This window comes from Meleagris gallopavo, chromosome 8 (assembly GCF_905368555.1).
Source record: "Meleagris gallopavo chromosome 8, MGAL_WU_HG_1.1, whole genome shotgun sequence".
NCBI classification, from domain to species: domain Eukaryota; kingdom Metazoa; phylum Chordata; class Aves; order Galliformes; family Phasianidae; genus Meleagris; species Meleagris gallopavo.
Window position 1 is genome coordinate 20915111 of NC_139411.1, and position 12370 is coordinate 20927480.

The 12370-nt window shown below is 39.0% G+C and overlaps 1 protein-coding gene across 4 annotated transcripts in view; it reads right to left on the reverse strand.

Moving 5' to 3' along the window:
* The window catches only part of KNDC1 (kinase non-catalytic C-lobe domain containing 1), a 59261-nt gene extending 47272 nt beyond the window's left edge, over positions 1-11989 (reverse strand). For 2 of the 4 annotated variants that reach the window (XM_085229198.1, XM_085229197.1), the window contains exons 1-3: positions 11602-11989; positions 7165-7363; positions 5093-5151 (exon numbers count right to left, since the gene is read on the reverse strand). In XM_085229198.1, coding sequence (XP_085085324.1) covers positions 5093-5151; positions 7165-7363; positions 11602-11694 — 351 coding nt within the window. In that variant the 5' untranslated portion in view covers positions 11695-11989. Of the gene's footprint in view, positions 1-5092; positions 5152-7164; positions 7364-9080; positions 9490-11601 lie in introns of those variants that run through there. The other 2 variants (XM_010714578.3, XM_085229199.1) reach the window with 2 other exon arrangements.
* Between the last annotated feature and the right edge of the window lie 381 nt (positions 11990-12370).

Here is a 12370-nt window from a genome sequence, read left to right on the forward strand (position 1 = left end):
TCATAGGAATAAAAGTAATGAATTTTAACTATTGAGATTCTTTTTAAAATACATTTAGCTCATCTTCTCTATTTGAAATAAGGTTGTTGAGACACTTGAAAGTTTTTGTTGGTTTGTTGACTAAATCATCCATAATCCACTGAGAACTTCAAGTCAACAGTTGTCACATTTTAATAAAAAGAATGCCAGCAATCAATCTTTACTGTTTCTGACTCCAGTCACCACTGGGATCACTGCATGCCTCACACTGCTGTAACAGCAAAAAGTAACAAGAAGCTCTAGCTGAGAAGACAGAAGCAGAGCTTCACTCTCTTCCTGGTCTCTATCCCATACTTCTCCCTTCTCCTTCCATGGTGCATAGTATTTAAGTCGGTATCGCTTTTTCCCCCTCCCCCCAGTTTCTATACCTTTAATCCTACTGCATATTGAGTTCCAGAACTACTGCATTTTATCACCTCTAAATAATGGAAGAAGTTATTAAACAGAATCATTATCCAGTCTGCTTCAGACATAGAAAAAGGCAGACTGAAAATCCACTGATTTCTTTTACAGAGGTTCACTAGAACAACTGAAATTGAATGGCCATATTATTAAAAGACTATAAATGCAAGTTCATACATGGCAGACATTAGTCCTTCATCTCACTGAAAGCTCATATCTTAGAAATGTGAGGTTCTGTATCAATGAACCTCTGTGTCAGACTCAATGGCAGTTTTGTGATAGTGACAAACAGCTACTTGAAACTGGTTTGAGACAGCCAATGTTTCTAACCTGAGGCAGTTTCTATTGTAGTGATGGAAATAAAACTATTAATGAAGTCACCAGTATTTAGCTATTCCTGTTGTGCCTCTCACTGGTCAAATTTCACAAGTCCTGCACTGCAATGCCCACAGCAATAAAAAAAAAAAGAAAAAGACATGGGACCATTTTCATTAAGAAAAGCTTTCCGTATTTAGAGAAGGGAATAAAGGATCAGTTTACACTGAAGATGAATATATATATGCTTAGCAAATTATTCAAGTATGCCAATTTTAAAAGAAGAATTTTTGCAACTCCATCTCTTTATCCTTTTTCTAGAACAGAAAAACCACACATTCTATACTACTCTCTACAACAGCACACTAGTAGTGCATTACATAATTTGAGACTAGCCCATTATACTCAGACATTTATTTCTAGCTGACTTAGCTCAAGGTCCAGTGAAGACTAAAAAAAAAAAAAAAAAAAAAAGAGGCCAGTATTTACTATAGCATCTTCCCATCAGTGCAGGCAAATAACAGCTTGATGAAAAGATGAGAAAGCTTTTACCAAGCACAGCAACATCACATACTTGCATAAGTATTAAAAATAAAAGTGAAAATGATATTAAGTGTACTGTAAAATAATCCACCTCTTCTTTAGAATTGCAGTATGGATCATAGCACTAAAAATGATCTCCTAGGAAAGGTAGAAACATTTATCTCGTTTATCCCATTCCCCTCTCTTTTTACAGCATTAACCATTAACAGCACAGTTTCTAAGGCACAATGGTAACAGCAACAGCATGCAAGGAGATAGCAATGTTACAGGAAAAGATTTAAAAGGAATAGATACTTTGTCCTAGAGAACAAAGGCACCTGTTCAGCTTTCTTTTTTAATGTGATAATACACTTTCTTTCTTCTTATACCAGCAAGAAGAGAACATGATAAAACTACCCTATTAAATAGTGATCCAAGTGCTTGGCAACAATCTTTTCAAGGCCTCTGGAACCCCTCAGAGACAGCAATCCATTCTCCATCCCTTTTATTCCAGCCTCACAGGTTCAAACAGTGACAGCACTAACGAAGTCACCAGATGCAGAGCCTGGCCACACGTCACCATTGCTCCCTTTCACAGCTACTTCCTTCTTAACATTCTTCTCCATAAAGAGCTGGTGTTAATATCAGGTATGGAATAGAGGAGTCCTTGAGAGCTAGCTTTTACTTTCCTACTATTAACAGAAACTGAAGTTGGTGCTCTCACTTTACAAATAGAGAACAAGTCAGGAAACAAAGCGAAAGTCTAAAAGAAACCATGTAAAAATAACTGCTTTTCAGTTCTGTGCATTGGCCTTAGGAGCAAGCGTTATATCTCTTGCTATCTAAAATACTCACCAGAAACTGAAATTTTAAGTAGTGTTGTTTCAGACATCAGAACAATAATGCATTTCAATTTGTTTCCTGTGTCTATTGCCCTGGTGTGCTTGTGAGTGCCAGCTAAGTTTAGTAACTAATTAGACTGGAGTCACAATTCCATTAGAGGTCTGGATCAGTAATTCACAAAGCAGGAAACAAAACATCTCTTGTTGAAATAACTGTAGCTTTATTTGAAGGACTTTTTTTTCTTTTTAAAAAAAGTTTAAAGAGGGAGAAGTCATCCAGTAGCTATACAAACTGCATTGTATACTTCCATTTTCAAAGCCACAAAAGGTCATGTTTGAATTAAGTGATACCTCTGGCTGACATGACTATTTTAAATCTATTTTAAATGAGCTTTGACACCAGACTAATAGCAATCAAAGATCACCATAAACACAATCTGTGGTTCCAATACTAATTTTCTCCTTATACTGACATTGAATAGTTTCAATATAAATACTAGTATACTTCGTGGACAACAGAAAGTAAACAGCCACAGAAACACTCCTTCAACAAAAAAACTAAGATCATTACCAAGAAAGAAGCACTAACAAAAGATTTCATGCCTCTATAGAAGATGCAGCTTATTGGTATAGGGCAACTGAATCTTACAATACCAAGAAAGCAACACTGCAGAGGGTTTCCTCACAGAGTTGTATTTACACACCAATGCCATTCCACTACTGCGTAATAGAAGATTACAATTAGGGATGAGGGAACAGACAAATATCAATACTGTTGAAAAACAGAGGAACCTTTAAGTATTAGCAGCAAGAAAGAAACAATTACCTTGGAAGTATCACACTAGTTTATAATCTTGTAAATGTAACTTAAGGATCAGACCTATCTCCTATCTTAGAAACTGCTAAAGCAAATTGAGGTCAGCGTAGATCCCAGCCAAAATCTGATCAGGTACCTAAATATTTAAAAAAGAACCAAAAGGTACAAGCAGCAACAGGTAAAGCTTTGAAACTTCCATGAATACTCAGCATCCCCTGGCTAACAAGAGGCACAATTCCCAGATATGCCTCCACCTCAAAGGAGAAAAAACAGTGATTTCTCAGTCTTCTGCACCACTATAGATTGCTCAATGGAAAACAGCTGAGGCAACGTCAGGCCTATAGAGCTGGTCTCATGCTTTGCAAGATTCCTCAACTTGTTAGATAAAGAAATAGGGAAAGGGACAGAAATCAGTATACCCAGCCCTTCCCCCATTTCACTACAGGAAAGAGCATGATGACATTGCTTCTCCTCCAGCTGAATACATACCTTCAGGTACTTTCATCAGCCTTTGCAAAGAAAGTAAAAGGGTCAATGTTCAGAGCCACTCCTGACTCAAAGAACCTTCACTGACTGTGTAATTGTTGTTTGTACTGTATTTGGTATTAGGATTCACTGGGGGCTTAACAGGCTCATAAGAACTACCATATGAGAAGATTCAAATAATAAAACTGTATGCAGATGAGTTTTACACAAGATGAATATAGTAGCCTTGTATATCAGACAGAACTAAAATTTCAGGTCACTCTTTGTATTGCTAAAGTCTTCCCAGATCCCTGTTTCATTTTGACCTGTGTCTCTTCTTCAGTGTGTTTATTTGTTATACCAGAGTTCAGCAACTCCTAGAGACAGAAAAAGGGGAAAAATGTATGCAAGCTCTTGAAGATCAAATCTTCAGTGTCTGTCTCAGGTCCTACAGGCTTCTTGAGGAGCAAGGTACAGAACATTTATTTCAGCGGATTTTTTTTTTTTTTTAACTGCAGCAGAATTATAACAAAAACAAAGAATCAGAGATATAATCTCCTTTGGACCACACTTCGGAACTTCCTTTCCTCAGTTACAAAACACTACTCTATTTTCCATAAAGCTGGCTCCCTTCAAGAAGCCCTCTGTCATCAGCTTCCTGGTGTCAGTAACTCAGAAAATTCCAACTTGGGGATCAAGCAGGATACTGAGCACAAAAAGTTTCAATACAACTCTGATGATCTATATAACTACATTCAAAAAGCACAGCAACAGAGAAAAAACACTGCATTCCTAAACTTCCAAGCCTGTGCAATTTCACATTCTCTTTCTACTACTCTCATGTCCCCCCCCATCTTAACCATTCTCATCTTACTTGTAGTACCACATAATGGCAAAATTCATTTACTCTTTCCCCCTCAGAGAATACAAAGGGCTATAAAAATGACTATGGAAAAGAAATCTACTAATGGTAGAAGGTTCTTGTGTTGTACAATGAATAAGTAGACTCAATTCTTTTATATACTGAATAATGATAATTCAACTGCTTTAATCTGTAAGATGTTCTATCTAAAACACATGCTAGGAAAAAAAGAGCGTACGAAAAAACCAACACAGATACTACTAAGCAAGCAAGCACTCTTGCAGTATGCAATGAGATGGTTGATTTGGGAGGCTAATGAATTAGTATAAACAATTTAAATCTAATTTAATTTAACAATGTAGAGCATTTATGCATTGCAAAGCAACAGATAGTCATTTGCTTCTTCATTAAACCAAAGATAATATTGCCGATTACCCTTCCATGAATTATTTTACTGAAGAAGATAGCAAACACATTTTATATTTAGTCATAAAAGTTCATGGCTAGTCCCCAAACAAGAAATATAATGAGAGAAGGACACCAGTGAATGTAACATAGACCAGCTGTGGTTTAAGACAATGTGTTATTCAGTCAAAACAGATTCTCACATTTTAACAGTTAGTGAACAAATGTTTATACAGAAAACTAATACAGAATTTTAAGTATACCTTTCAATACTGCAGAAGACATGGCACGCTCCTGAAGAAGCACAATTTACCATTATAATCTTTAAATGTTTTAAGATTGTACACCAAGAATTCTGAGCATTTAGCACAGTGAAAATACTGAAGTTAAATCCAACTATTTTACAGAAATTTATGAACTTGCCTCAAAAGTGTTACCGGTGATATCAAATTCTGGTGGAACAAAGGCACCTTCTGGATCATCTTTGAAAGGAAAAGAAAATGTACTGGATTAGAAATTAGTAGTTGTGCTTGTATAAAAGCATACTAATTTGAGTTTGTACCATAAAACTTGTATTACGATTTGATACACGGGAAACAACGGCATTTTGGTTCACTCACCCCTGATCTACAAAGAACTTGTTATCCATGTTTCCAGTATGCAAGTAAAGTGTTATTTTCAAACTTTCTACCAGAAGATACTATACTTTTTCTACCATGAAACAAAATAGATAAAACATCTCCAAAGAGATTTATTTAATATGTCTAACCACTTCGGGCATGTCTTCGGACCTTCACGCTTGGACCAAGTTATCATCTAAGCAGGTGTGAATCAGCTATGGCTTGTATTTAGTTAACAGGACATTTTCATTTGCTAGTTTCCACTGCAGATCTGGATTCAAGAAGCAAAAGCAATGTGAAAAGCTAATTGCCTCCTCTTCCACGGGCCAGCTCAGAACCTTGACCTAGTTAATTATGGTCATATATGGAGGAAGTACATTCCTTATGCGGGAGCTGCCTAGCAGAGAACTGAGCTACTGCAGGAAGCACTGCAGACTGAAGAAGGAAGAAAGGAACTTCCTAAGAGAAACTGATATTGCTGCTGCATACAAGCATACATGTAACATCAAAGCGTGTTGATAATTTCTCAACAGGTAGAAAAAACAGCACACACACACACCACATACTCATCATACTTTTAGCTCTAATATATCTTTTGTGTCTGTACTTCAGAAGTGAGATGCAAAACTCATATTGTGAAGACAGTAACCTCAGATGCATGGTGTAAGACTTGTTTGATGTTTACAAATGGCAGCTACCTTTGTTCCCTTCTTTCAAGGGAACAGTTTGAAGGCCGTACAAGTGCACAATTTTTAATAATCAGTAACGCTCTCTGTATCCTTTAACCATAGTGTTTAAAATAGAGATTTGTCTGATTTGAATGGACAAGAAGATATCAGAGCCCTTGGCAGAATATCCTACTGGATGTTTGTCACTTTCCTTAGCACAGAACCTGCACTCTGTAAAAGCAGAGGTGACAGGCTGTTCATTTTCTCTCACTGGCAAGGAACTTCAGAGGTCATCATTTTCTTCTGGAAGAATAAATGCATAAGTAACAGCTATGAGAAACCAAGAAAAGACAGCTTCCAGAAGGGCCTTATCTAGCAAACAGTATTTTAACAAAATAACAAGAAGATTTGAGGGAAAGGGTAAGAGAAAGACTCAAGGACACAGTGAAGAGAGAGGGGGGGGGAAAACAACATACGCTTTTTTTTTTTTAATCATTCCTAGGAAAAACACAATTTTAAGAATAACTCAGGGGAAAAAAAAATAAAATTGCTTCCTTAGAGACTAATACGACATCAGAGAACAAAATACTTGTACATCACCTGCATTATACAGGAATTCCCATAATCACATATCTTAAATACTTGAATAGGGCAAATTCCTGGATCAACTGGTTTGCCAGCTATTCAATTAGACTAAAACTTTTATGAAGAAATGATTTTTCTTTCCCAGCTGCAAGCAAAAATATTAGATGCAAAGAGAATTAAACCACTGGATTTATCCCCTGCAACAAGTCTTTCATACATATTCCCTTATGAATACAAAGCCAGCTTTTCTCCCCATCCAAAATTCAAGTTAAGACAAGTTACTTAAAACAAAGGAAACCAATTCCATTGAACAAGGACATGGCATGCAGATACACTGACATACAACCTATGTAGGAGACAGAGATACATTAAATTAACCTGGATAAGTTTTAAAGTATCTAGATGAGTCTTCTAATCAAATTCATACAAGTCTTCATTGATCAATCACAAACTGAGCACAGAGTTTCATGCAGATCTATATTCACCTATTCCTACATAAGACTTTTTTTTTTAATTTATTTTAATTTTAAGTCTTCGGAATAGACTAGAATGCTTTACTACAGCCTCTCACTATGAGTTTCCATAGTTCTAAAACAAATTGCCTGGAAACACAAATACTTACCACTGAGTTGTTCCATGAAGCATACATTGCCATTGGTGTTAAAAGCCAGAGTGTCAGGAGTGATGCAGAGCGTCTGGAAGATTGCAGAATGGGCAATGCTCTTCAGAGAATGGCAACACTCTAGGCAAATTGCCCAAATATCTTGCTCAGTAAGACAGCTATCTCGCAGTGACAAAATATCAGCAAGGGACACATTCTCCTGCCAAGACATGAATTCATAAATTACTCCACATTTCATGACATTACTTTGGGTATCATAGATTACATTTGACACAAGTGACTACAAGTAATATTTCCAGCAAGTTCTGAGACTTTCCAGGACACTGATTAACACCCCAAGAAACATAAAATGCACTATGCGGCTTTTAACACAAGAAGTCTCCAAGAAGCATAGTTAACCTAAACAAAGGAATCACAGTATGTTAACGTCAAAAATAGACTTACTACGGGAATTATGTAAGTTACATAAACATGCATCAAAGTTAAGGAAACAGACCATTCAGAGGTAAAAGCAGAGAAATGAAATTAAAACATTTTGTTTAACATATGCCTCCCTTAGACACTCTCAGGTAGCTTTTGATAAACTCCTTTTAAATTCCCTTCACAGTGAAAATCTCCCTACCAGAGAAAAAGTACCATCTAAACTGGCCTGCCTTACAAATGTTGCTGTTATGAAGTTTAGTGGTGTAGATCATTTAATAAATCCTCAGAAATCAAACATGTTGTAGGAAAAGTGTTCTTAGACATAAAAACCAAGCATTTCAGTTGTCCACTATTCCCAATGCTCTTAGGATCAAGACAGTTCACAGACTTAGTTTCTAAGCTGTTGTCCTAAAATATTAAATCATCTTCACTTCACCCTATGATTACAGCAAGGACATTGAGACTAAAGACCACACTTTCTGAATGATAGTAAGCATACCTTGAATTAAAGATGCAACCAAATATTACTTGACGTATAGAAAGAAAAGTATCTCAATGTCAGCCAAACAGAATGCAAACTGAATTGTAGTGGTTTGAACTTTTAAGCATGGAAACTTGAAAAACAGAGCTATAATTGACTTTATGTACCTCATTATTGGGAAACATCAGGATTTCTATTATTATTATTTACTGACAGAGAAAGTTCGTTGACACATTTTTCAGAGGATGAAGTACTTCATTCATAATATCCTTTAAACAAGGACCAACCCTTAGTCCAAAATTTATTTTGCTTTTAGACTAAAGCAATAACTACTTAATTATTAAATTATGCTTAATAACTGAGAAAAAAAACAAGTAGGAAATAAATCATGCTTACTATTATTTGGGAACTAACTTTTATTTTCAATATCGTAGTTTTCACCAGTCTAACGATGTATTAATTCACTAATAGAAGTATTAGTGCAGTGCCATCGAGCACTCAGCCCTCACCCAGCTCAGTCCAACACAACACAGAAGAGCAAAAGCTGTTACAGCTCAGGTACACGAGAAAGAAAATCTCATTTTCTCTGTTCAGCATTGTATGTGTAATGCCGCCGTTGGATTTTGAGGATGGATAAGAAAACTTTGCATGTTTTTATGGGGAATTCCTTTCAAGCATGAAAGGCAACACAGAAGTTCCTAAATTTGAAAACACAAATATGAGAAGGAGCTGGCCACTAAACATCAAGTTTTGAAGATGATCATGCTGATAGATGAGGACAGATTTGGGAAAGAAAGACCAACTGCTTGTTCTAGAACAAGATAATTTTTTGATCAAAGCAATAAGCCAGTTATTTTAATTCTTTTAGGACCATAGCTAAACAACTACGTGACATGATGGCATTTATCAAAGCTGCAAAGAATATTTCATTAGATGCAAAATCATTGTGCCCATCACATGCATATGGACACAAAAGGCTCAGTTTACAGACACTATAAGAAATAAACATAACCTGTAAAGTTTGGGAGAACCTCCATATTAATTTGCAGTCACAACCAGGACTTGATAGAATTTCTTTTGAGTCAAGCTTGAGTTGAGTTCTTGAGCTGATACTAATCACCAGGAGCAATATCTATGCTTAAAGCCACAAAACCATCTTTGTACTGGGGTGCAAACGAAAGATGATGATCTCATGCCAGATAAATTTATCTTCTTTCCAGGGAAAGGGAAAGTTTTGTTAAAAAAAGAAAAAAGAAAAAAAGAAAAAAAAGAAAAGGCCTAAGAATGCTGAATTCATATTCAGTAGCCTCTTTCAGCAATGGACAGACTGGCAAAGAGAAAAAATAAAGAAAGACAACAAACAACAACAGAAAAGCTATACAGTAAACCTTTCCTTCCAAGGGCACAAAGCTATTTACTTCATGGAAACAGTGCACTTCTCAAATGACCACGCTGAACAACCTTAGCTACCAAAGTTGCTATTGCAGCACAGCAACAACATTTCAGAGAGTGAAGCATTGAAAAATATTGAGACACATGTTTGCTTAGTTTCCCTAATCAAAGCTATGCAGAAACAAGTTTTCACTGAAAAATAAACAAACAAATATTTTTCAGAACGTAACTCAGCATCTTCTAGCAAGCTGAAGCTTCTGGCAAGCCATAACTGCAATATTTTGGTCTACAGAAAATCTACAGGAAAAGTTGCCACTGTTACAGATACCTTTCCTCACTTGTCTCATTACCACGAAAAGATACTTGCAAAATACATTATTGTATTATAGCTATGAAAAGTTAATAGGTCAAAAAATCATACTTCAATTCATCACTTTAGTTCAGTTTTCTCCTGTATTTTCTTCAAAAGTATAATGCAGTGCAGTAGCATATGCAAAAAAGCAGAGAGAAAACAAAGAGAAAACAAATTGGACACAAAAAACTTCTTAAAAATTTTAAATGAAATATTAAGGAGTTTCAGATAAAGAAAGCCTCATCCAGGAAAGACATTTTAAATACACTGTCACCACCAGTATTTCCTATTCATCTGCCCAGGCACTTTCCTGCTTCGCACGCTGAATGCTGTAAACCAGATACACCACAGTCTCCACTCAATGACTAAGCATCTAGGAGTACTTCAGGTGCCAGAAGGCTGTGAATGCTAAGTCCTCTTATCAAGATAGTGCACACAAACCTCAAAACAATTTGTTCTAGAATCACGGAAAACATGGCAAACATCATTCATTAAATTAATCAGATCTGAAGAAAAACCATTTTGTTGCCTGAGTAAGTCAATTGACTACTCTTCAAAGGAGTCCCTTTAAGAAAAAAGTTCCCTAATCACCAGGTGATAGGTGATTATTCTCTCAACAAGAATATTTGAAAATAATGTGTTTGGAAAAACTAAACAGAAGGGACTGATGGGAATCCACAATCGCAGTCTGCATCGAGAGAAATGGGCTCAGGTCTTCCTCACACAGAAGAAAGAACAGATCCTCTTCCACCTTTCTTCCACTTCTAGTTTTTGAGTGAACCTGTAAAGAGGAGGTCACTTCCAGCTTCCTTTTGTATTTGGCATGAACCAGTCTGAGAGGGCCTACACCGAGCGCTAAGATGAGGAAGAGTACCCATATGAGTGATAAACACAAACCCTAGGTCAAGACCAGAAGAGTTGGGTCAGGTTCTACCAAAAGCATGAAGCTGCTGAGCCAGGAGTTGACTTATGGAGTTCGTGGGAACTTCTCATTTCAAACACCTCTACATCCTGATTCAGCTGGGGTTCTTGAAACACCAAAAGAGAGCTTTACAAGGTTTGGTTTGGGAAACAAGCCACTCATATATGGCTCACCAAACTTTCACTTCCAAGTTTAATCAACTTACCGTTGTTTTACCCAAACATTCAGGAAAACTTCATGTGAAAGGATACAGAGAGCAAAGTGAGAGCAAACAAACAAGTGCAAAACCAAGTACATCCACACAAAGCTGACTGCAGAACCAGCTACAGGTAATTCAGCACAATAAAGAAACAGATGCAATAGCTTTGCACACATTTTTTATTCCCTCTTGACAAAGGTGTTTTTACACAGGGCAGTAAGAAATGGCTGTTCAAGGACCAAGCTGGTGCTATACTTTTACCCTTTTAAGAAATTACCCTTGATTGATTACTACAAAGAAATACACTTCATAACTGCTGTTAGTGCACAGCCACACCAGGAGCCAGAAACGAGACGGCCCATCCTCGAGCACCATGACTTTGCTATTGCATGGAGCAGGGGGAGGGGGATGGGCCAAGCCCAACTTGGGAGCTGAGATAACGGGGCAGAAGGGAGCGAATGAGCCCCGGGCTCGCGCCAGAGCAGAACGGCTGTGTCACCGCGGCCTGGCCGCTGCCGGCGTGCTGGGCTGCCCCCAGGCTCCACTGGGGCTGCCCGCCGTGTCGCAGCGCGGGCAGGGGCCGGGGCTACCGGGGCCCGAGGCCGCCTCGCCTCGGATGCCCGCAGGGACTGCCGCGCCGGCTCCGTCCCCGCACCTGCCACACTCACCTCATCCTCCAGCAACGTCGGCAGGGGCTCGAAGTCGTAGCAGTTCACCTCCTCCGCCTCCTCATAAAACCCATCCTCCGCAGCAGCCTCCATTCCGCCCGGAGAGAGAGCGGAGGCTTCACACCCTCAACCCCCGCCGACGGCTCATCCCCACGCCCGCCCGCAGGCGACCCCCGCGGCGCCGAGCACACCCGCCTGCTTTAACCTCTTCGCCTCCCGGCGGGGCCCGACTGCCAGGCGCCCCCTGCGGCCCGTCGCCGCCTCCTGCCTAAGCCCTCGGCTGGGGCAGCGCTGCCATGGCAACGTCGCCCGCCGCCGCCTCGCCCGTGCCGCGCGGACTCACTGCGGCGGCTCCCGCCCTCCCGCGGCGCCGAACACACCGCGCAGCCCGCCCCGGGGCGTCCCCTGCGAGCGCCTGGCGGGAGGGCGGCGGCGTTGCGGTGGCCCTGATGGGCGCGCCGGCGCAGTGCTGGGCATCGCGGTAGCCCCGTTCAGCCTGAACTCGGTTGTCTCCCAGGACGGGGCATATCGTGCACATAAGCACAAACAAAAAATCTGATTTTTCCATCTGATCATCCGCTTTAGTTCATTAGCCCTAACATTTTGCTATCCATAGGACCTAAGATAGTTGTATTAATATTCATCAAGCAAAGCAAGGGTTTATGTTCTATCTTGTAGGTAATTCTCCTTGAAAAAAATTAATACTTTATTGAACTATACTCTGACAATCACTGTGAAACAAACATGAAAGTCATCCTGAAGCAGCTGT